Source organism: Babylonia areolata, chromosome 30 (genome assembly GCF_041734735.1).
Source record: "Babylonia areolata isolate BAREFJ2019XMU chromosome 30, ASM4173473v1, whole genome shotgun sequence".
Taxonomy (NCBI): domain Eukaryota; kingdom Metazoa; phylum Mollusca; class Gastropoda; order Neogastropoda; family Buccinidae; genus Babylonia; species Babylonia areolata.
Genome location: NC_134905.1, coordinates 23,268,856 through 23,294,192, shown reverse-complemented (window position 1 = coordinate 23,294,192; position 25,337 = coordinate 23,268,856). Strand labels below are relative to the sequence as shown.

Below are 25,337 nucleotides of genomic sequence, written 5' to 3'. Positions count from 1 at the left end.
GCTCTTCAATATAAGTCAGCCAATAGCAAACCCATTTGTGTTTTCATTGCTGTAGTGTTTTTTTTTTTTTTTTTTTTTTTTTTTGTGAGTGTGTTGTTATGTTTGCCTGACAGGTGGAGTGGAGTCCTGTCGTGACGGGTCTTGTCAACATTCCAACGTCCATCTTACCTGAAATCAGGGACACCAGGTAAGTCAGGTTGTGTGTAGCTATTTCCACTCTGTGTCTGTGTTTTGTCTGTATCTCTGCCTGTCTGTGTCTGTGTCTGTATATCTGCCTGTCTGTGTCTGTATCTCTGCCTGTCTGTGTCCGTGTCTGCATCTCTGCCTGTGTGTGTCTGTATCTCTGCCTGTCTGTGTCTGTGTCTGTATCTCTGCCTGCCTGTGTCTGTATCTCTGCCTGTCTGTGTCTGTATCTCTGCCTGTCTGTGTCTGTGTCTCTGCGTGTCTGTGTCTGTATCTCTGCCTGTCTGTGTCTGTATCTCTGCCTGTCTGTGTCTGTGTCTGTATCTCTGCCTGTCTGTGTCTGTGTCTGTATCTCTGCCTGTCTGTGTCTGTGTCTCTGCCTGTCTGTGTCTGTGTCTGTATCTCTGCCTGTCTGTGTCTGTGTCTGTATCTCTGCCTGTCTGTGTCTGTGTCTCTGCCTGTCTGTGTCTGTGTCTCTGCCTGTCTGTGTCTGTGTCTCTGCCTGTCTGTGTCTCTGCCTGTCTATGTCTGTGTCTGTGTCTGTATCTCTGCCTATGTCTGTGTCTGTGTCTCTGCCTGTCTGTGTCTGTGTCTGTATCTCTGCCTGTCTGTGTCTCTGCCTGTCTGTGTCTGTGTCTGTATCTCTGCCTATGCCTGTGTCTGTATCTCTGCCTGTCTATGTCTGTGTCTGTATCTCTGCCTATGTCTGTGTCTGTATCTCTGCCTGTCTATGTCTGTGTCTGTATCTCTGCCTGTCTATGTCTGTGTCTGTGTCTGTATCTCTGCCTGTCTGTCACTATCTCCCCCCCCCTCTTTCTCTCCCTCTCTAGTCTCTCTCTCATTTCATATGTGTATGTTACTAGGTATGAATGTGTATGAAAGTATATATACATCTTGTGTATATACATGATATATGGATATATATCTCTGTATCTGTATCTGTATCTGTCTGTCTGTCTGTCTCTATCTATCTATACATACATACATACATATATATATATATATATATATATATATATATATATATATATATATATATATATATATATATATATATATATATATATATATATATAATTCTGATTTTGATTCTTGTTTTCTCTCTCTCTCTCTCTCTCTCTCTCTCTCTCTCTCTCTGCCTCTTTCTCTGTCTCTGTCTCTCTCTTTCCCCCTCCCCTTTCCCCCTCCCCTTTCTCCCTCTCTTTTTCCCCTGACTTGTCTGTCAGTACTGTAGTTTTTGTATGCTTCCTGCCCAAGAGGAAAAACTAGACCCACACCATTTGAATACGAAAGCAGAGCCTGTTACTGGAAGGCCACTGGAATTATTATTATTATTATTATTATTATTATTATTATTCACTGGAATTATTATTATCATTGTTGTTGTTATTGTTGTGTTGTTATTATTATTATCATCATCATCATCATTTTTATTATTATTGACTCACTTGTGCAAACAAAGTGAGTCTATGTTTTAACCCGGTTTTCGGTTGTCTGTGTGTGTGTGTGTGTGTGTGTGTGTCCGTGTGTCTGTGTGTCCGTGTGTCCGTGGTAAACTTTAACATTGACATTTTCTCTGCAAATACTTTGTCAGTTGACACCAAATTAGGCATAAAAATAGGAAAAATTCAGTTCTTTCCAGTCATCTTGTTTAAAACAATATTGCACCTCTGGGATGGGCACAAAAAAATAAAAAAATGAAGCCAAATTTTTGCAAACTGCATTTACTGTTATATTTTTTGTATTCTCTAAACTTGGCACTTTGATCTGATATTCTGACCCAACAACAAGAGCAGTTATTATTATCATTTTTTGTTCAAACAGGAACTTCTTTTGCTAAGCATGGAAGTTTTATTTATTTTGCAAACGTTTTGGTGCAGATAGTAAAAAAGGGAAAATACTCTGTAATTAATGCTAGGGGACTTAATTTGCTTTAAACTGATCTTTCTCATCTTAAACATTACATTTTGAAATTATACTCAATACATAAAAAGCTTGGATTTAAAAAAAAAAAGTGTATCACAAGTGAGTCTTGAAGGCCTTGCCTCTCTTGTTATTATTATTATTATTGTTGTTGTTGTTGTTATTGTTGTTATCATTATTGTTATTATGATTACTATGATTATCATTATTTTAATATGATGATGATGATAATGATGGTGATGATTGTTGTGGTTGTTGTTGTTGTTGTTATTATTGTTGTTTTTGTTGTTATGATAACTATGATTTTCATTATTATTAATATGATGATGATGATGATGATAGATGCTGCTGCTGCTGATGATGGTGATGATGATTGTTGTGGTTGTTGTTGTTATTATTATTGTTATTGTTGTTGCTATCATTGTCATCATTATTATCATCATCATCATCATCACAGTTATTACTATTATTATTATTGTTGTTATTATTATCATTATTATCATCATTATGATGTTGTTTCAGCGGTGACTTTGGGTCGACTCACCCAGATATCTTCGGGGTGCCCATTCCTATCCGGGCCGTGGTAAGTTTGGATTTCATTTCTTCACAACACAGCACGTCACGTTTCGACACGTCTTGGATCATGCATACACTCTTTTGTGCGTCTTTTTCCTTTTTTTTAAATTTTTAATTTTTTTTTTTAGGAGAAATCAGTGGATGCCTAACTAAAAGTTTTGCAAATGAGCAGGACAGTTTCAACATCCCTGAAAGGTTCTTTTTTTTTTTTTTTTTTGGTCGTTTTGCCTTTTGTATCGGTTTTTGTTTTTTTTTGTTTTTTGTTCCTTCCATCATCATTTTTCTCCTTTCTGTTGTCTTTTCTTTTCTTTTTTTTTTCCTCATGTTTTTAATCTGTCTTCTGCCAGTGGCATGTTCAAACACCTACAAGACCATGCAACGTATATTACACATACATGATGGCTTCACACAAAATCATATTCCCTGAAAGAGAAGCATGGTATACATACACACACACACACACCCTCTCACTCTCTCTCTGTGTCTCCTGTACTCACTCACTCCCCTCCCTCTCCACAAGCTCTACACCTAAGTACAATAATATGTATGTGCACACTGAATACTACCCTCAGGATTTTTTGTGGGCCTGACTCAGTGTTCTGGTATCTTAACTCACTCAGTACGGCCAGTCCTCTCTTCTCCTCTACACAGACCCCTCGGATGTCCAGTGGGTGCCTCAATGACCCCACCTTTAGCTTCCGTCGTCAGAATTGTGGTATTCTTTGTCAACATTCACCTCTTCAGTATGAGAGCCTTACGCTTGATATATTTTGATGATGGTAATTGGGCTGAAACGCTGTTAACGTCGTCTCTTTCGCCGTTCGTATGGAGAGAGTTAACGGATACTGATCATAGGTTACGTAGGCTGAGTTCTGATTCAAAGATAAGGTCAAGATTTTTGCACTTGCCGAAGAGTCTTTTTCCTTTTCCTTTTTCTCGTCTGTCCGTCTGTATCAAATGACATAATTTTCTGTTTTGTGTTCTGATACTATGTATTGTAACTACTGTGTGGAGTGATGTCCTAGAGGTAACACGTCCGCCTAGGAAGCGAGAGAATCTGAGCGCGCTGGTTAGAATCCCGGCAGAGTCGCCAGTATTTTCTCCCCCTCCACTTAGACCTTGAGTAGTGGTCTGGACGCTAGTCACTCGGATGAGACGATAAACCGAGGTTCCCGTGTGCAGCATGCACTTAGCGCATGTAAAAGAACCCACAGCAACAAAAGGGTTGTCCCTGGCAAAATTATGTAGAAAAATCCACTTCGATAGGAAAAACAGATTTAAAAAAAAAAAGAAAAAAAAAAAAGAACTGCATACAAAAAGATGGGTGGCGCTTGCTGTGTAGTGGCGCGCTCTCCTTAGAGAGAGCAGCCTGAATTTTACGGAGAGAAATCTGCTGTGACAACAAGAGTAATGCAGTACAATACAATACAATACAGTAACTGCCTGCCTTTGTGAAGAAATTGACCAAGAGTTGTCTGTAAGCGATGGGCGGATGGGCGTAGACTTTAAAGGTGAGAGAGAGACTATTTGGTTCCTTTCCAACTCCCCCCCCCTCTCTCCCCATTCCCCTCCACACAGAAATTGAATGGAGAGAAGGAGAGAGAGAGAGAGAGAGACCCTCCCCCCCATCTGTGTGGGTGACAGGTGGTGTACCAGCAAGGGGCCGTGTTTGGCCAGTGCTCTGTGTGTTTGTGTGTGTGTGTGTGTGTGTGTGTGTGTGTGTGTGAGAGAGAGAGAGAGAGAGAGAGAGAGAAGGACAGAGTGACCTCCCCTATCTGTGTGGGTGACAGGTGGTGTACCAGCAAGGGGCCGTGTTCGGCCAGTGCTCTGTGTGTGTGTGTGTGTGTGTGTGTGTGTGTGTGTGTATGTGAGAGAGAGAGAGAGAGAGAGAGAGAGAGAGAGAGAGAGAGAGAGAAGGACAGAGTGACTCCCCCTGTCTGTCTGTTGGCGGCAGGTTGCGGACCATTTAGGGGCCATGTTCGGCCAGTGCTCTCTCTGTGTGTGTGTGTGTGTGTGTGTGTGTGTGTGTGTGTGTGTGATAGAGAGAAAGAGAGGAGGGACAGTGTGACCCCCCCCCCCCTTCCCCCGCCCCCCTCATCCCCTATCTGTGTGGGTGACAGGTCGCAGACCAGCAGGGCGCCATGTTCGGCCAGTGCTGCTTCAAAGCTGGAGACATCAAGTGCACTATGGGCACCGGCACCTTCGTCGACATCAACACGGGCAGCAAGCCCCACGCCTCCATGACAGGTACTACCAGGGGGCTGTGTGGGTGTGGAGGGGGATGTTGGAGGAGGGTTGGGGGTAGGGCGTCTGTTTGTCTGTTCACCTTTGTCAACATCAACACTGGTAGCAAGCCCCACGCCTCCACGACAGGTACTACCGGGGGGCTGTGTGGGTGTGGAGGGGGATGTTGGGGGAGGGTCGGAGTGTGTGGGGTGGGGGGGGGGGGTCTCTTTGTCTGTTCACCTTTGTCAGCATGAACACTAGCAGCAATCCTCACGCCTCCATAACAGGTACTACCGGGGTGGCTGTATGTGGGTGGCGGTGGGGATGGGTGTGTAGGGGTGGTAGGGGAGGGTCAGGTGGTGGGAGGGGTTGGGGGTGGGATAGGGGTTGGGGAGGGGTCTTCTTCTTCTTTTTCTTTTTCATCGTTGTTTCGTGGGCTGCAACCCACTCCCACGTTCACTCGCATGCACATGTAGAGGGCTTTTATGGTGGAGGACCGTTTTTACTGTGTCATGTACGCAGCTGGGTGTGTGTGTGTGTGGGGGGGGGGGAGGGCAGGGGGGGGGGGGGGGGCAGGGAGGGGGGAGGTTGTTTCTCTGTCCGTCCTGGGTGGTTGCCTGTGTGTTTTTTAAGAAACATGCAATGCGACACGCATCAGTCACACACACACACACACACGCACACGCACACACACAGACACATACAGACACACGCACATACAGACACACACACATACAGACACACACAGGCACACAAACACTCACACACACACACACACACACACACACACACACACACACATATATATATATACACACACAGACACACACAGGCACACAAACACACACACACACACGTACACACACACACACACACACACACACGTACACACAACCACACCGACAAAGATGCACACACACACAAATATACAGACGCACACCTATGCACCCTCCCACCCCCTCCCCTTCCACACACACATGCACACATACATACCCCCCTGCAATCCTACCCCACACACACTCACACACACACACTTACCCACACACACACACACACACACACACACACACACACACACACTCCCTTCCCATAAACTAAACGAGAGAACAATGTGTGTCGTGACAGGCCTTTACCCTCTGGTTGCCTGGAAGATCGGAAAGGACCTCACTTACATAGCGGAGGGTCATTCTGCAGACACCGGCACTGTACTGGAGTGGGCCCAAAAAATAGGTCAGTGGGCACTAAAACTAGGTCAGTGGTGCAAAAACTAGGTCAGTGGGTGCTAAAACTAGGTCAGTGGTGCAAAAACTAGGTCAGTAGGTGTGTAGGGGGGGGGGGGGGGGGAGTCAGTGCTTGTTGGAAAATTCTGTGTTGGAGTAGGCAGAGAAACTAGGTCAGTGGGCACAGAAACTAAGTCAGTGGGTGCCAAAAATAGGTCAGTGGGTGCAAAAACTAGGTCAGTGGGCACAGAAACTAAGTCAGTGGGTGCCAAAAATAGGTCAGTACTTGTTGGAATATACCGTGTTGTTGTGGGTACAAAATTTAGGTCAGTGGCCTAAAGGCAAATTTCTGTTCTCTGTATCGGACAATTTATTTTCTTTATGACAAGCCTGAAGGCGAATTTCTGTACTCTGTATCAGACAATAAAGTGATTGATTGATTGAAGTTTTAGGTCTCTTGTATGGATGTCTGTGATGGTCTGGTTTTATGGTATGGCAACATTGCCAAGTTGACAAAGATACTTAGACTTTATATTTGTGTTATGTTTTAGCTCTTTTTACGGTTCTGCTCGTTCACTTTCAAAGATTCCAAGTTTGATAGAAAAGGAAATGAAACTGCTCACGCTTTACAATTTCAGGCCTTTTTGAAGATGTGTCGGAGACAGGCGAAATGGCAGCATCAGTACAAGGTGAGCACAATTCATTTTCAGGATCTTTCACATTCTGTTAGTTAACTCACTCAGTACGGCCAGTCCTCTCTTCTACACAGACCCCTCGGATGTCCTGTGTGTGTCTGAATGACCCAACCTTTAGCTTCTGTCGTCAGGACTGTGGTATTCTTTGTCAACATTCACATCTTCAGTATAAGAGCCTTCCGCTTGCAATATTTTGATGATGGTAATTGGGGTGAAACGCTGTTAACGTTGTCTCTTTCGCCGTTCGTATGGAGAGAGTTAACCCTCTGACGCTTGCATATACATGCAGCCTGGAAATCTTAACTATTTGAATATTTCCGTAAACCTAACAAGATGGCGTCGAGAGCCTTGGGCCACGGAATGATTCAGCGCTTGTAGCTTTTAGAGGCGTTTGATTGGATAAGAGCAGACCGGGCAAGACGGGTCATCTTTTCACTGTTAGCCGCGCGAAATTTGGCCAAGCAGAGCAAACCGATAGGCCTAGTTTGCGTCAGTTTGACATGGTAAGTATATGTATCACCAAACATGGAGTGTGATACAAATTCCTCCTTTTAGTTCCTTGAGTGCCAAAGAATCACTGTTTATTCCAGAGCATGCATATTTTTGGCCCGAAGCGTTCACAAGTTATCCTGCTTGAAATGTGTGTCCTGCCAATATGTTTCATGCTGCTTTCCTTTCTGTTGTCACCAAATAAAGGTTAGAATCGTAGTATGGTCACCTATGTTCGTCACTTGTTGAAACGTCTTGTTTAATTGTCGTTAGTGGTCGCGATTGTGGGACATTTTTATATTTGTATTTGTATTTCTTTTTATCACAACAGATTTCTCTGTGTGAAATTCGGGCTGCTCTCCCCAGGGAGAGCGCGTCGCCATACTACAGCGCCACCCTTTTTTTTAAATTATTTTTTCCTGCGTGCAGTTTTATTTGTTTTTCCTATCGAAGTGGATTTTTCTACAGAATTTTGCCAGGAACAACCTTTTTGTTGCCGTGGGTTCTTTTACGTGCGCTAAGTACATGCTGCACACGGGACCTCGGTTTATCGTCTCATCCGAATGACTAGCGTCCAGACCACCACTCAAGGTCTAGTGGAGGGGGAGAAAATATCGGCGGCTGAGCCGTGATTCGAACCAGCGCGCTCAAATTCTCTCTTGCTTCCTAGGCGGACGCGTTACCTCTAGGCCATCACTTCTTTTAGTGCCTTGTACAGTACTGGAAGTCAGAGTACATGCTGCACTCTGCGCTTGATGTAATGTAATGGAGTCTCCCGTCAGACCGATGGACGAGTAGGCAGGCAGGCTTATCTGTTGGTGTGTGTCCTCATATGAGAGAAGAGGCCGATTCTGGATGCGCAGCACTTCCCACAGGTGTTGCAAGGGAAAACGTCTCCACAAGTTGAGCCCTGCTTCCTTCGCTCACGCTTCTCCTTAATGGCCAGCGTTCTCTTATTTATCTTTGCGCCTTTTAAATATTATTATTAGTAGTAGTATTTTTATGTATTTATCTTAAAAAAAAATTATTTATCTTATTTATTTATTTATTTATTTTTTAAATTTTCTTTTCTTTTATTTTATTATTATTATTATTTATTTATTTATTTATTTTGTTATTTTTTACTTTGTTTATTTTATTTTATTTTATTTTTATTATTTATTTTTTATTTATTTCTTTTTCTTTATTTCTTTTTTTTTTCAAGGCCTGACTAAGTGCGTTGGGTTACGCTGCTGGTCAGGCATCTGTTTGGCAGATGTGGTGTAGCGTATATGGATTTGACCGAATGCAGTGACGCCTCCTTGATCTACTGATACTGTTCTGATGGTCATAGCCAGACACGACTGACTATCGTACATACACATTATTACTTGTGCTACTGCTGCTGCTGCTGATGATGATAATGCTACTACTACTGCTAATGCTACTACTACGACTACTACTACAACTACTGCTGCTTCTACTAGTACTACTACAGCTACTGGAGCAGCTATTGCTGTGACTACTACTGTTGCAACAGCTGTTAGCACTGCTGCTACTGCTATTGATGCAGCTATTGCTACTGCAGTGAAGTTACACAAATGTTTTTGCCCCCCAGATTCCGGAGGGGTGTGTTTTGTGCCGTCCTTCAGCGGACTGCAGGTCAGTGAGGTTATGTGTTCAGTTCAAGGTCACTTTTTTTAAAACTTTGCCCTATTAACATGTGTTCAGTTCAAGGTCAATTTTTTGAACTTTGCCCTGTTAACATGTGTTCAGTTCAAGGTCACTTTTTGAACTTTGCCCTGTTGACATGGTTTCAGTTCAAGGTCACTTTTTGAACTTTGCCCTGTTGACATGTGTTCAGTTCAAGGTCACTTTTTGAACTTCTGCCCTGTTGACATATATGTGTATGCATTGCTCCTTTTCTTCTCTGGGGAAGATAGATTTGCATTGTCTTTCTCCTATCCCTCCAATATTTTGTGAAGGAGAAGGGTGGCAGAGTGGATAAGATGCTTATCAGTGTGCGTACGGGGTCTAGGTTTGAATCCCAGTTTCACCCTTTCTCCCATGTGTGACTGGACTGGAAAGTCAAAACTGAGCGTCTAGTCATTCAGGTGAGACGGTGAACCGAGGTCCTGTATGCAGCACGCACTCAGTGCACTGAAAAGAACCCATGGCAATGAAAGGGTTGTCCTGTGGCAAAATTCTGTAAAAAAAAAAAAAAATCCAGTCTGATCCACAAATTTATTGACTCACTTGTGTAAACAAAGTGAGTCTATGTTTTAACCCGGTGTTCGGTTGTGTGTGTGTATGTCTGTGTCTGTGTGTCCGTGGTAAACTTTAACATTGCCTTTTTCTCTGCAAATATTTTGCCAGCTGACACCAAATTAGGCATAAAAATAGGAAAAATTCAGTTCTTTCCAGTCATCTTGTTTAAAACAATATTGCACCTCTGGGATGGGCACAAAAAAAAGAAAGAAAAAAAAGAAGCCTAATTATATGCAAACTGCATTTACTGTTATATTTATATTTTTTGTATTCTCTAAACTTGGCACTTTGATCTAAAATTCTGACCCAACAACAAGAGCAGTCATTATTATCATTTTCTGTTCAAACGGGAACTTCTTTTGCTCAGCATGGAAGTTTTATTCATTTTGCAAACATTTTGGTGCAGATAGTAAAAAAGGGAAATTACTCTGTAATTAATGCTAGGGGACTCAATTTGCTTTAAACTGATCTTTCTCATCTTAAACATTACATTTTGAAATTATACACAATACATAAAAAGCTTGGATTTTTTTTAATTTATTTATTTTTTTTAAAGTGTATCACAAGTGAGTCTTGAAGGCCTTGCCTCTCTTGTTATATATGCATGCACTCAAGGCCTGACTAGCGTGTAGGGCAATGCTGCGGAATCAGGCGTCTACCCAGCAGATGTGGTGTAGTGAATATGGATTTACCCAAACGCGGTGACGCCTCCTTGAGAAAACTGAAACTGAAACAGAAAACTATATGGTCCCTCCCTCTGCGCCCCTCGTTTCCCTGTCTGTCTGTCTGTATGTCTGTCTCTCTCAGAATGTCGATGGATCTGTACGTTATGGTTGGGAGCGGTGGTCAAATGGTTGGCGCATTGGATTCTCGCCTGAGTTTCCTGAGTTCGATCCCTGTTGCTTCTGGTGGGTAAAGGGTGCAGATTTTTCCCATCTGTCAGGTCAGTGTATGTGCAGACCTGTTAGTGCTGACCTGTTTTGTTATTTTATTTTATTTTATTTTATTTATTTAGATTTTGTTTTGGTTATTTTATTTTATTTTATTTATTTATCAAAATTTTTGTTTTGTTTTGTTTTGTTTTATTTTATTTATTTATTATTATTTTATTTATTTGATTATTTATTTTTTATTTTTTTTTTATTATTATTTAAAAAAAATTTTGGTTATTTTATTATTTTTTATTTTTATTTAAAAAAATTTTGGTTATTTTATTTTATTTTATTTTATTTTTTATTTAAAAATTTTTTTTTCAAGGCCTGACTAAGCGTGTTGGGTTACGCTGCTGGTCAGGCATCTGCTCGGCAGATGTGGTGTAGCGTATTTGGATTTGACCGAATGCAGTGACACTCCCTTGAGCTACTGATACTGTTAGTGCCTGAACCCCCTTCATATGTACACACACGCAGATGGTTAAATACGCACATTAAAGATCCTCTGATCCATGTCAGAATTCTGTGGGTTATGGAAACAAGAACATAACTCAGCATGCACACCCCCGAAAATGGATAAGGCTGCCGACGGGCACAATAGCCGAGTGGTTAAAGCGTTGGACTGTCAATCTGAGGGTCCCGGGTTCGAATCACGGTGACGGCGCCTGGGTTTTTACAATCTCCCAAGTCAACGTATGTGCAGACCTGCTAGTGCCTGAACCCCCTTCGTGTGTATATGCAAGCAGAAGATCAAATACGCACGTTAAAGATCCTGTAGTCAGATGCCTGACCAACAGCGTAACCCAGCATGCTTTGTCAGGCCTTGAGAAAAAAAAAAAAGATAAATAAAGGCAGTTGTCAGTCGGCTGCACAAAATCTTCACCTTTCACCCACCAGGCGCCATTGCTGAGATTCGAACCCGGGGACCCTTGGATTCAAAAGCGCAACTCTTTAACCACTCGGCTGTTGCGCCCGTTAGGATGAATAATGAAATAAAAAAAAGTGTTTTCACTGTCACAACCAACGCTCAGCAACCGGTGAACGACGACTCGGCCACCACCAGTCTGATGGGCGTGACGCAGGCCACCACCAAGGCCCACATTGTGCGAGCCATGCTGGACTCTTTGGCCTTCCGCTTCAAGGGTCTGTACGAGGCCATCATCAGTGAGACACAGATACCCCTGTCCTGCATCAGGTTTGTGTGTGTGGGCGTGTATGGGCGGGAGGAATGTGTGTGTGTGTGAGGGGGGAGGGGTGTATGTGCAGATACCGCTGTCCTGCATCAGGTGTGTGTGTGTAGGAGGGGTGTGGGGGTTGGGGTGATGTGTGTGTGTGTGTGTATGTGTGTGCGTGCAAATATGCAAGCGTTTTCAAGTGTATATGTGTGCAGTGCATTTGCATTCATGTGCGTCTGTGTGTGTGTGTGTGTGTGTGTGTGCGCGCGCGTGCAAATATGCAAGAGTTTTCACGTGTATATGCGTGCAGTGCATTTGCATTCATGTGCGTCTCTGTGTGTGTGTGTGTGCAGGGTGGACGGAGGGGTGTGCAACAATGACTTCCTGGTGCAGATGCTGGCGGACATCATCCACCAGCCCATCGACCGCTCGGCCCACCCCGACATGACCAGCCTGGGGGCGGCCTTCCTGGCCGGTCTGGCCTCAGGTGAGGGGGGTGGGCAGGGGTTCGATTCTTCCTTTCCTTTCCTTCCTCTTCTCTTGATTTGATTTGATTTGATACGGATACTTATATATAGCGCCCATCCTCGGTCGGAGACCAAGCTCTAAGCGCTTTAGAAACCGAGGGTCATTTGCACATCAGGCTGCCTACTACCTGGGCGCCATTGGGCGCTCATCATTTGTTTCCTGTGTTATTCAGTTAGGTTTCAGGCGTGTGTGCATACACACTCAGACAGACATGTAACATTTTACATGTATGACCTGTTTTGTTTTTTTATTTACCCTGTCATGTGGGCAGCCATACTTTCTTTTCGGGGACGTGCATGCTGGGTATGCTCTTGTTTCCATTACCGACCAAACACTGACATGGATTACAGGATCTTTAACGTGCGTATTTGATCTTCTGCTTGCTGTATACACACGAAGGGGGTTCAGGCACTAGCAGGTCTGCACAGAATTATCTTGACCTGGGAGATCGGAAAAATCTGCACCCTTTATCCAACGGGCGCTGTTACCAAGATTCAAACCCGGGACCCTCAGATTGAAAGTCCAACGCTTTAACCACTCGGCTATTGCGCCTGTCGGGCAGGGGTTTGTGTTCGATCCTTCCTCTCGTCTCTTCACTCCCCTCCTTGTGCTGCTTGCTTCAAGCTTACAGGGGGAAGGTGGTGGCGGAGTGGTTAAGAAGCTTATCTGCCAGTACAGTGTCTGTATATACAGAGTCTGGGTTTGATTCTTGGTCTCGCCATTCAAGCTCCCAGGAGGAAGGTAGTGGTGGCGGAGTGGTTAAGGAGCCTATTCATCTGCCAGGACAGTGTCTGTATACTCTGGGTCTAGGTTCGATTCTCGGTCTCACCATTCAAGCTCCCAGGAGGAAGGTGGTGGTGGTGGAGTGGTTAAGGAGCCTATTCATCTGCCAGGACAGTGTCTGTATACTCTGGGTCTAGGTTCGATTCTTGGTCTCGCCATTCAAGCTCTCAGGAGGAAGGTGGTGGTAACGGAGTGGTTAAAGAGCTTGTTCATCTGCCAGGACAGTGTCTGTATACTCTGGGTCTAGGTTCGATTCTCAGTCTCGCCATTCAAGCTCCCAGGAGGAAGGTGGTGGCAGCGGAGTGGTTAAGGAGCCTATTCATCTGCCAGGACAGTGTCTGTATTCTCTGGGTCTAGGTTCGATTCTCAGTCTCACCATTCAAGCTCCCTGGAGGAAGATGGTGGTGGCGGAGTGGTTAAGAAGCTTATCTGCCTGTTCAGTGTCTGTATTCTCTGGGTCTAGGTTCGATTCTCGGTCTCACCATTCAAGCTCCCAGGAGGAAGGTGGTGGTGGTGGAGTGGTTAAGGAGCCTATTCATCTGCCAGGACAGTGTCTGTATACTCTGGGTCTAGGTTTGATTCTCAGTCTCACCATTCAAGCTCTCAGGAGGAAGGTGGTGGCGACGGAGTGGTTAAAGAGCTTGTTCATCTGCCAGGACAGTGTCTGTATACTCTGGGTCTAGGTTCGATTCTCGGTCTCGCCATTCAAGCTCTCAGGAGGAAGGTGGTGGTAACGGAGTGGTTAAAGAGCTTGTTCATCTGCCAGGACAGTGTCTGTATACTCTGGGTCTAGGTTTGATTCTCGGTCTCGCCATTCAAGCTCCCTGGAGGAAGGTGGTGGTGGCGGAGTGGTTAAGGAGCCTGTTCATCTGCCAGGACAGTGTCTGTATTCTCTGGGTCTGGGTTCGATTCTCGGTCTCGCCCTTTCTCCACAAGTTTGACTGGGAAAAAATCAAACTGAGCGTCTAGTCTTTCTGGGGTGAGACGATTAAACCGAGGTCCCATGTGCAGCACGCACTTAGCGCACTGGAAAAGAACCCATGACAGCGAGAGTGTTGACTTGTCCTCTGGCAAAACTTTGTCGAAGAAATTCACTCCGCCAAAAAGATATAACATATAATATATATATATATGTACAAAAATATGATTATATGCATGCTCTTGTTTGATATATAGAACAGAATTCTTCTTCTCTTTCATCTCCTCATTCTTCTTGTTCTTGTTCTTGTTCTTCTGCTTCTTCTTCTTCTTGTTCTTCTGCTTCTGCTTCTGCTTGTTCTTGTTCTTGTTCTTCTGCTTCTTGTTGTTGTTGTTCTTCTTCTTGTTCTTCTTGTTCTTGTTCTTCTGCTTCTTCTTGTCCTTGTTCTTCTTGTTCTTCTTCTTGTTCCTGTTCTTCTTGTTCTTGTTCTTCTTCTTGTTCTTGTTCTTCTTGTTCTTGCTCTTGTTCTTCTGCTTCTTGTTCTTCTTGTTCTTGTTCTTGTTCTTCTTCTTCTTGTTCTTGTTCTTCTTCTTGCTCTTGTTCTTCTGCTTCTTGTTCTTGCTCTTGTTCTTGTTCTTCTTCTTCTTGTTCTCGCTCTTGTTCTTCTTCTTCTTGTTCTTGTTGTTGTTGTTCTTCTTCTTCTGTTGTTTTTGTTCTTGTTCTTCTGCTTCTTCTTCGTCTTGTTCTTCTTCTTCTCCTACTACACCTCCCTCTCCCTCTCCTTCAACCCCTCCTCCTCCTCCTCCTCTTCATCCTTCTCCTCCTCCTTCTTCAAGTTCTTCTCTTTCTTCTTCTTCTACTACTTCTCCTCCTCCTCCTCCCGTCTTCTCCTTCTCTTCTTCTCTCCTCCTTCTTCTCCTCCTCCTCCTCCTTCTTGTTCTTCTTCTTCAAAAAGAGAAAAAGAAAGAAAGAAAGAAAGAAAGAAAGAGAATGAAAAAGAAAAGAAAAGAAGAAGCAGAAAGAGAAGCTGACACACACACTGAAACGGACGCTGTCTTCACTGTCCCCACGCAGGGGTGTGGCAGAGCAAGGAAGAGTTGCAGGCCCTGCGGACCACCGGACGGGTGTTCGAACCCCAGCCCACCTGGGACTCCATCCGCGACTCCTTCCACCTGTGGGAGAAGGCACTGTCCCGCTCGCTCAACTGGTACCATCTGGGGAACCACCACTAGCTGCCCCAGGGCGTCTCCTGAATTTCTTTTGTTGTTGTCGTTGTTGTCTTTTTGTCTCGTGGTTCTTGGTCTTCTTGGTCTTCTTCTTCTTCTTGGTCTTCTTCTTCTTCTTCATGTTCCTTTTCTTATTCTCCGCCTCCTCCTTCTTCTTCTTTCTCTTCTTTTTTTCTTTCTTCGTTTTTCTCTTCTTCTTCTCATTCTTTTTATTTCTTCTTCTTTTTTTATACTTCTTCTTCTCCTTCATGTTGTTCTTATTCTTCTTACTCTTTGTCTTCTTGTTGTTGTTGTTCATCTTCTTCTTGTTCTTCTTCTTCATCTTGTTCTTGTGCCTTCCAAAATATCAGAATTTTCTTCTTGGTTAATTCTGATGTTTTTGTAAACTTGTGTTTATTATGTATAACCAACTTTATATATTTTTTTAATTATTATTATTTGAACATCTTTTTGATATATGGAACATAATTTTTCTTCTCCTTCTTCATCTCCTCCCTCTTCTTCTATTCATTCTTCTTCTTCTTCTTCTCCTCCTCCTTCTCCTTCTCATCCATCTCCTCCTCCTTCTCCTCCTCCTCCTCCTGTTTTGCTAGCCACCCTCAGGTGTCTGTGCCAGTATTCCCACATTTTCTCCTGATTTTGTGTGGCACCTGGACATGAATGCGGCATGTAAAATGACAGCAACAAAAATTGTTATATAAAAAAAGCAAGTACAACTGTTGGTCCTGGTGACTTAAACAGCAAGATGGATATATATATATATATATATATATATTATGCTTTTTGTTTTGTTTTTGTTAAGAAGCAAGTGCAACAACTGCTGATGTTAATGACATAAATGGTAGCTGGCTGACATTGCAATTCAGACGGTTGCTGGGTGACTGAAAAATGTACATACCGTGCCAGCCTTTGTCTCTGCACTTTTGACTGATGTTAGTGTATGTTATGTCTGTGTGTGTGTGTGTGTGTGTGTGTGTGTGTGTGTGTGTGTGTGTGCTTGTGAGCACTTGTGTGTGTGTGTGTGTGTGTGTGTGTGTGTGTTCTTTTTTCTTCATTGTGTGTGTGTGTGTTTCTTTTTTCTTTTTATCAATATTCATCATGTGTGTTTGTGTGTGTGTGTGTGTGTGTGTGTGTGTGTGTGTGTGTGTGTGTTCTTTTTTCTTCATTGTGTGTGTGTGTGTGTGTGTGTGTGTGTGTGTTTCTTTTTTCTTTTTATCAATATTCATTATGTGTGTGTGTGTGTGTGTGTGTGTGTGTGTTTCTTTTTTCTTCATTGTGTGTGTGTGTGTGTGTGTGTGTGTGTTTCTTTTTCTTTTTATAAATATTCATTGTGTGTGTGTGTGTGTGTGTGTGTGTTCTTTTTTCTTCATTGTGTGTGTGTGTGTGTGTGTGTGTGTGTGTGTGTGTGTTTCTTTTTTCTTTTTATAAATATTCATTGTGTGTGTGTGTGTGTGTGTGTGTGTGTGTTTCTTTTTTCTTTTTATAAATATTCATTATGTGTGTGTGGTGTGTGTGTGTGTGTGTGTGTGTGTGTGTGTGTGTGTGTGTGTGTGCTGGGAATGGAAACAACCACCAAGCAGAGCATGTGCCGTACAGATTGTTTGACACGGTTCATGGCACTGTTTTTTTGCTAACAAGTGATAATGCTGACATTGTTTTCTTGTTTTCATGGCCAGTTAAACAGTGGATGAGATTCCTGATGAGAACTTTAAAAAAAAAAAACAACGATAAGAACTTGTTTTTCTTCTTTTTTTTCTTCTTTTGTTTTTGTTTTTTTTAAATTTTTTTTTATTGATTTTCATGACCAGTTAAACAATGGATGAGATTCCTGATAAGAACTCTTTTTTTTTTTTTTTTTTTTTTTAATGATTGATTACGGTCCTAGCTGACATTGAGAAATGACAAACAACTGTTTCATACTCATCTAGACTGTGTTTGTTTGAGCTGTTTTTGGCAACACTAAAAGTACTTGCTTTGTGTTAAGAAATCTCCCAAGTCTGTTCATTCTGTGGACTGGTGACGATTCTTTGTCACCTCATTCGTTTACTGTCATTTTACCGCTAGGTGATTTTGACGCATATACCTATTCCTTCTTTTTAACACACAAGAGTGATAATAAGCTGAAGGGAGAGTAGCATATGACCTAGTAGCATACGATTGATGTGACGAGATGCTTTCTGACATCTGCTGATTTCCCTCGGGGATACTGTTTCAATGCTCGAGGGAGATAGATGATTATTTTTTAACTTGATTTCAGTTTGACATACTATGCAGCGACCGCCCCTCTGGTACAGAGACACCGACAGGGTCTGTTTCTTGTCCTATGCAAAATACACCTCTGCTCAGGGTGGAAAAGTGGCTAGCTGTGGCTAGTGACCTCCCTTAGTAAATTACCTCCCATTTTTATGTCTATGGAATGACTGAGATGTGTGGATGACCTGGTGTTTTTAACAGTAATTTAATCGACCTTTGTAACATTGGTTTTGTTTATATTTGACTGGATTTAAGAATTTTTTTTTATACGGATACTTATATAGCACCTATCCTCGGTCGGAGACCGAGCTCTACGCTTGGTCATTCGCGCAACAGGCTGCCTACCTTGGTAGAGCTGACTGATGGCTGATTACTACTGGGGAGTTTGGAGAGTTCATTTTTCATTTTCTCTCCAGAGCGCGTTGGGTTACGCTGCTGGTCAGGCATCTGCTTGGCAGATGTGGTGTAGCGTATATGGTTTTGTCCGAACGCAGTGACGCCTCCTTGAGCTACTGAAACTGAAACTCTCCAGATATTGTTTTGAAATTCCTGGTGTGACACTGGACTTAATTAAGAGGCAGTGGTCAAAAGCAGTGTGATTTGACTGGACAGAATGCCTTCATTTGTTCATGGTCATACTACTGTCATGGGAAAAAACAACATCAAAAAACAACAGAAAACAACAGTTTGGAGAGTTTCCTTTTTCATTTTGTCTCCAGATATTTAAAAAAACAAACAAAACATTCTGTGTGACATTGGACTTAAAGTCTTAACTCCTGAGAGCAAGGTTTCGGTTGCGCCCCTTTTCTCTGCATTCAAATTTTGTATTACGTGTAGCTGACACATTTTGTACTTTCCAAAGTCAATTCAGGTCTAGATTGGAAGCTGCTAGGCAAATCTCGCTCTCTGCCATAAATGAAGCCAAACCGTAGCTTTATTAGGCTTTTATTTTGAATAAACCTTCACCGACGTGACAGTGTCAGACTCTGGTGAGAAACTGGCTTGATTCAAATCGCCCGCCATTTATAGTCCGGTTCAGGCTTTAATTAAGAGGCAGTGGCCAGAAACCTTCAGCCAGTGATCTGAAGCTTATGATAAGTATTAAGTCGTCAGATCGACTCCAATGTACTTGTGTATGTGTGCTCGTGATTGAAGCCTGACTGACTGACAGTGGAAACGAATGATGAGCACCCGAAGGCATCTGTCAGTTGGCTCTGCCCAGGTCGGCAGCCTGTTGTGCAAATGATTCCGTGTTTGTGAAACACTTCCAGTTTGGCTCTCAGACTGAAGATATGTGCTATATATACAATACAATACAATACAATACAATACAATACAATACAATACACAATACACAAACTTTATTGTCTATACTTTGGTACAGAGATTTTCTTTTTGGCAGCAGCACATGTCCAACATAAGAAGAAATCAACAAACAAATAAAATGAATAAAAAATAAAAAGATAAATTAAATGGCACCAAATGGAAATAGCTATATACAAATATACAGATATTATTATTATTTTATGTATTATTAGTAGTATTACTGTTTATTTTTTTATTTTTTTTACTTTATTTATTTTATTTTATTATTTATTTTTATTTAAAATTTATTTTTTTATTATTTAAAGTATCTGTAATAATAATAATAATAATGATAATGATTATAACAATGATAGTAATACTGATAATTATAACAATAGTCATGATATGTATTTGGGTTATTTAGTATTTATTAATGCATAATTTTGTAATCAATTAGTCATATGTGTTTTTAATGATAACAATGATAATGATGATAATGATTAACAATAGACATGATATGTATCTGAGTCATTTAATATTTAGCACTGCACAATCTTGTTATTGATTAGTCATGATATGTATTTGGTTGGTTAGTCAGCTAGTCTTAATGCAGCACATAGTCAGCTAGTGAAACTATAGCGCATAGTCAGCTAGTCTTACTGTAGCGCATAGTCAGCTAGTGAAACTATAGCGCATAGTCAGCTAGGCTTACTGTAGCGCATTCTGGTCACAAGGTCTGATTTTCTCTTGTGTGAAATTGAGACTGTCACACCCAGGGACGTTCTGGCACCAGAGTATTATATCATCTTTTGTGCTTTCAGAGTTTTATTGTTTCTTTGTTTTTTATGTAATCAGTTTATTTTGCTTTGAGCAATCTGCTTTTGTTGATTTTGAACACCTTGAATATCAAGCTGTAAATATTTTGGGTTTTTTTTTTCCGTGTGTTTTTAGCCTTGCTCTGAGCTCCGCTATTGCCTCGTGAATAAGAATCAACTGAAACTTTTTTTTTTTCAATTTTATTTTGTACAGAATAAATGGACCCATGATACATGAAAATTAATTAAAGATGTTTAATTTTGATTCTCAGTAGATACACAAACATTATCAATTACTGGGACACAAGAGAAAAGAGGGTGAATGTATAAATGATCATTGTGAAAGTTCCAAGTTGTAATCAAGAAATGCGAGAGACTGTCGGTACTGTTTCGCTTTATAAACTTACGATAGGACTTGGCGAAACGGAAAGGTAACAACACCACATTGTGGATCAGTGAACTGAAGATACTGTTACACATGACGACAAGGTATTGGGGAGAGAGAGAGAGAGCGAGAGAGAGAGAGAGAGAGACTGAGACTGAGATAATTTATTCATTCAAGGCCATAGCCCCACATGAACACGGGGCAATAACAAAAATTGTAAATGTCATCATAACTGTTAGTGTTTATGCAATTGATTTCACAGCTTAATAAGGAAACAAACTAAGACAATACTGTGTCTCTGAGCTTAAAAGCTCTATACAGATACCATGCAAAGTTTCGAATAGTATTATCATCAGTAGATGCCATCAATAAACATAATCTAAACAAACATGGGTATTCATAATATTTCTTTGGAATATGTTTCGAACAGAGATCGTTCAGGGCAGGACACTTCAACACAAAATGAACTTCATCTTCAATTGTTTCCCTGCACAAAGGACACAGCGTTAATGAATTGCATACATTTTTATAACGATACTGATGTGTATTAATTCCGGAAATACCAAATCTAAATCTAGTCAAAATAAATCGTAAATAACGGTCCATGTTAGATATAAGATAGTTCTTCACAAAGTGGGTAGAAGTATACGATCTGTTCAAATCAAATCTATCACTCGAATGTACATGCTCCTCCCAATTTTGCGAGAGCGAGAGAGAACAAAAACCAAAGAAAGATGGATCATATTTTGTCACACATTTTGTCTAATATCTAGTATTACGTGAGATACCTTTGTACATTTTGTTAATATGTTTCACATAATTATGTGACTTTCGGAATTAACTGAAGGTTATTTCTGTTGGGCTCACAGGTATGTTGTTGTTGATCACCTGTCAGTTTCAGGTTCTTTTCTGCAGAATTTGGGTCAGGGGCTATTTCTTTAATGCCTCATTTTTTTTTTATACGGTACCAGAAAGATGGATTGGCATTACGGAAGAAGAAGAAGAAGGAGGGGAAAAAGAATTGCAGACATCTAACCACCTCTTTAACAGGTTCATTTATTATTTATTTATTTATTTATTTTATTTTATTTTATTAATATTATTATTATTATTTTTTTATTATTATTATTAGTATTACTTTTTATTTAAAAAAAAAATTGTTACTTTATATAATTTTATTTTATTATTTATTTTTATTTAAAATTTATTTTTTATTATTTAAAGAAAATTATTTTATTATTATTATTTTATTTTATTTATTTATTTTTTTCTCAAGGCCTGACTAAGCGCATTGGGTTACGCTGCTGGTCAGGCATCTGCTTGGCAGATGTGGTGTAGCGTATATGGATTTGACCGAACGCAGTGACGCCTCCTTGAGCTACTGATACTGATAGTGATACTAAAAGGTTCATCACTTACCATATGAAGTGAACTTCTATTCTGTTGCAGACAAACTAGCCTGTCTCATTGATCAAAACAGCTTTGAAAAGCTTTCTCTTAATACAGTTTATTATGAATACATGTGTGATAGTTAATCATATCGAATAAGACCATAAGGACAGCAAACGAGACAGCTATTGTCCCGGCTGTCCGGGCTAGGATTTGATCATAGTGGAGACGGGCGCAATAGCCGAGTGGTTAAAGCGTTGGACTTTCAATCTGAGGGTCCCGGGTTCGAATCACGGTGACGGCGCCTGGTGGGTGAAGGGTGGAGATTTTTACGATATCCCAGGTCAACATATGTGCAGACCTGCTAGTGCCTGAACCCCCTTCGTGTGTAAATGCATGCAGAAGATCAAATACGCACGTTAAAGATCCTGTAATCCATGTCAGCGTTCGGTGGGTTATGGAAACAAGAACATACCCAGCATGCACACCCCCGAAAGCGGAGTATGGCTGCCTACATGGCGGGGTAAAAACGGTCATGCACGTAAAAGCCCACTCGTGTGCATACGAGTGAACGTGGGAGTTGCAGCCCACGAACGAACGAAGAAGAAGAAGAAGAAGAAGAGCGGACACAGAGCAGTTATCGTGTGTCTCCCTCCCTCCCTTTGTCATATCAGTACGCTGGTGGTGATGAAACTGGGGGTATTTTCATGCCTGTATCATGAATGTGCACACGAATTAGTTATCATGTGATTCATGTGGTCTTACTACTACTACTACTGCTACATGTCAGTTTTGTCTGTGTGTGTGTGTGTGTGTGTGTGTGTGTGTGTGTGTGTGTGTGGTAAGAAAGGATATCTTGTTTGAGTATCATATAATTATATTGACTATAATTTATCATGTTATGTGTATCCTTTTGTTCTTTAACAAAATAGTAAAGAGTGGTAGCTCTCCAGTCGCAATGTTCTTTTGTTCTTTGTTGTTGTTTTTCCAGATAGAATGGAAGATGGTATTGTATGGAACAGAAACAATGGAAGGCAGTATATATGTATATAATTATATATATATGATGATGGCTGGTTCTTCGCTTGCGAAGATCAGTGGGAAGTTCCCGCCAGGGATGGGCGGCATGCCTTTTGATGACTAATTAGTCCAGTCCGTGATCTGCAGAGTCTGTGGCATTGTGGGCAGGTGTAGATCTGGCCTGCGTTGCTCTCTCTCTCTCTCTCTCTCTCTCTCTCTCTATATATATATATATATATATATATATATAGAAAGAGAGAGAGAGAGAGAGAGAGAGAGAGGCTGGAAAATGATATTTTTGTATACTTCATAGACAAAATGGAAGATGGAATTACATGGTATAAGTAGTATGATGTAGATACAGTGCAAGGCAGTACGTATATGCAGGGTGGAAGATGGTGTGTACACTTTGTATTTATCCTTTGATAATAATGTTCAGTACCACCGAAAAGCTATTTTTCTCTAGTTTCCTATGATACCAAATACTCTAAATGACCAAAGTGACGTTTTTGTGTACCCTTCGCGGTTGTTGGTCACATGATATAGACAAAGTGGAAGAGTATGTGTCTATTGTAACAGGGAAAGATAGGATTGTGTGTATATTGTGTATGTGTGTATAATGTGTGGACAAACCAGGCCGTAACAACGGACAGGAAAAGATAGGACTGCGTGTATATTGTGTAGATAAACTGGCATAAGTGTGTGCATAACGTGAAGTCAGAATGAAACATGGTGCCTGCGATTATACACAGGGAGACTGGATGATTTTGTATATCATGATATAGACAAATAGCATTTATCATATGAAGACAGAACAGAAGACAGTGTGTGCGTCTTACCTAGAGACTTAACTGGGTGGCAGTTTCTGTATCGCACAGACACCATGGCAGACAAGGGGCGTGTCTCTTGAACAAAATGCAAGACGGTCTGTACAGTACAACAGGACCCAGAGGCTTTAATTATTAAATCCGACTTGCTGCGAATTTCTGCACAGTTTTCTCATCATCATCGTTGTTGTTGTTGTTGTTGTCATCATTGTTTTATGCTTACTAATCGCCTGTTTTCTGTATAACGGCAGCAGAGTAATAATAATTCGGGTATATATATTATTATGAAGCTGACAATGTGTGTGTTGTTTTCAGACAAAGTGCCTTGCCCTGGGCTGAGTTGTATGAAGCGATCTTTACAGCCCTAAGTTTGTTTGGAGATAAGAATGTTCCTTTTTGTCTTTATCTGCTCATGATCGTAGAGTGCTCTCATTATGACGTCCTTTTTTTTTTTTGCGCCCAGGATGTGTGATGTGATGTGTGTGTGTGTGTGTGTGAACATACACAACGTGGTCTTTAACATTTGATTGGACCATTTCAGAATGTTAGATTGAGATCTTTATACATTCCATTCCTTCAGCTTGATGTTTGAAAAGGGTATCAGTATGAATCCGATGGAATTTTTTGTTTCGCACATTTTCATGGCAGACTTGAGTGTAGGAGTTTCTGACCATTCTTGAGGAATCAAAAAGCCCGAATCATTCCTTTCGTAAGTCCCCCAGTTGTCAGTGAATGTCAGTGAGTACCGTGTTTCTCAAAACTGAACAGAAACGTGAGTTCTGTATGAATTTGATATGCTTGTGTAAGACGAGACAGAGCGAAAACCTGACGAGATTGCGTGGAGAGCCTTGGCCAAAGGAATGATTCAGCGCTTATAGCTTTTAGAGGCGTTTGATTGGCTAAGAGCGGACCGGGCAAGAAGGGGCGTCTTTTCACTGTTAGTCGCGCGAAATTTGGCCAAGCAGAGCAAACCGATAGGCCTAGTTTGCATCAGTTTGACATTGTAAGTGTATGTATCACCAAACATGGAGTATAATACAAACTCCTCCTTTCTGTATGAATTTGATATGACTGATTTTCAGGCTCATTGTTTTGGCCATTGATGGTGGCTGTCTCGAGTTATTAACTCACTCAGTACGGCCAGTCCTCTCTTCTCCTCTACACAGACCCCTCGGATGTCCTGTGGGTGTCTGAATGACCCAACCTTTAGCTTCCGTCGTCAGAATTGTGGTATTCTTTGTCAACATTCACCTCTTCAGTATAAGAGCCTTCGACTTGCAATATTTGATGATGGTAATTGGGGTGAAACGCTGTTAACGTCGTCTCTTTCGCTGTTCGTATGGAGAGAGTTAAGAGGAAGAATGTAATTTTTAATGTTGGATCTGTTGAATGAAACGTGATTTAGTTTATTGTCGGAAATCACATCCACATCCTATGCTCCCTTGTTCCCAGCCTCATTTGAAATCTTCTTTCTGGACCCTTTTGTTTTTATTCTTTATTTATTTTTTTTCTTACTGTCCAATGAAAAGAATATAAACAATTAAAAATGTGCGTAAATCAACTGTCACCAGATATAATGCTTTAAAAAAAAAAAATTTTTTTTACTGTCTAATAAAAAGAAAATAAACATTTAAAAATGTGCGTAAAACAACCCTCACCAGATATAATACTTTTTTTTCTTACTGTCCAATGAAAAGAAAATAAACATTTATAAATATGCGTAAAACAATCCACACGAGATATAATACTTTTTTTTTCTTTCTGTCCAATGAAAAGAATATAAACATTTAAAAATATATGTAAAACAACCCTCACCAGATGTAATACTTTTTTTATTTTATTTTATTTTATTTTATTTTACTGTCCAATAAAAAGAATATAAACATTTAAACATGTGTGTAAAACACCCCTCACCGGATATAATGCTTTATTATTATTATTATTTTTTTTTTACTGTCTAATAAAAAGAATATAAACATTTAAAAATGTGCATAAAACACCCCTCATCCGATATAATGCTTTTTTTTAATTATTATTATTATTATTTTTTTTTACTGTCCAATGAAAAGAATATAAACATTTAAAAATGTGCGTAAAACACCCCTCACCAGATATAATGCTTTATTATTATTATTATTATTTTTTTTTTACTGTCTAATAAAAAGAATATAAACATTTAAAAATGTGCTTAAAACACCCCTCAGCAGATATAATACTTTTT

The 25,337-nt window shown here is 40.9% G+C and overlaps 1 protein-coding gene across 2 annotated transcripts in view; it reads left to right on the top strand.

Annotated features, from left to right (window-relative positions):
• Window positions 1-25,337, top strand: part of LOC143275542 (glycerol kinase 5-like) — a 58,192-nt gene that overhangs the window by 22,155 nt on the left and 10,700 nt on the right. Inside the window, exons 8-16 of one of the 2 annotated variants that reach the window (XM_076579731.1) lie at window positions 114-187; window positions 2,629-2,689; window positions 4,803-4,929; window positions 6,034-6,138; window positions 6,767-6,817; window positions 8,910-8,953; window positions 11,523-11,686; window positions 12,020-12,153; window positions 14,971-16,133. In XM_076579731.1, the coding sequence (XP_076435846.1) occupies window positions 114-187; window positions 2,629-2,689; window positions 4,803-4,929; window positions 6,034-6,138; window positions 6,767-6,817; window positions 8,910-8,953; window positions 11,523-11,686; window positions 12,020-12,153; window positions 14,971-15,128 (918 nt within the window). In that variant the 3' untranslated portion in view covers window positions 15,129-16,133. Of the gene's footprint in view, window positions 1-113; window positions 188-2,628; window positions 2,690-4,802; window positions 4,930-6,033; window positions 6,139-6,766; window positions 6,818-8,909; window positions 8,954-11,522; window positions 11,687-12,019; window positions 12,154-14,970; window positions 16,134-25,337 lie in introns of those variants that run through there. The other variant, XM_076579732.1, reaches the window with a different exon arrangement.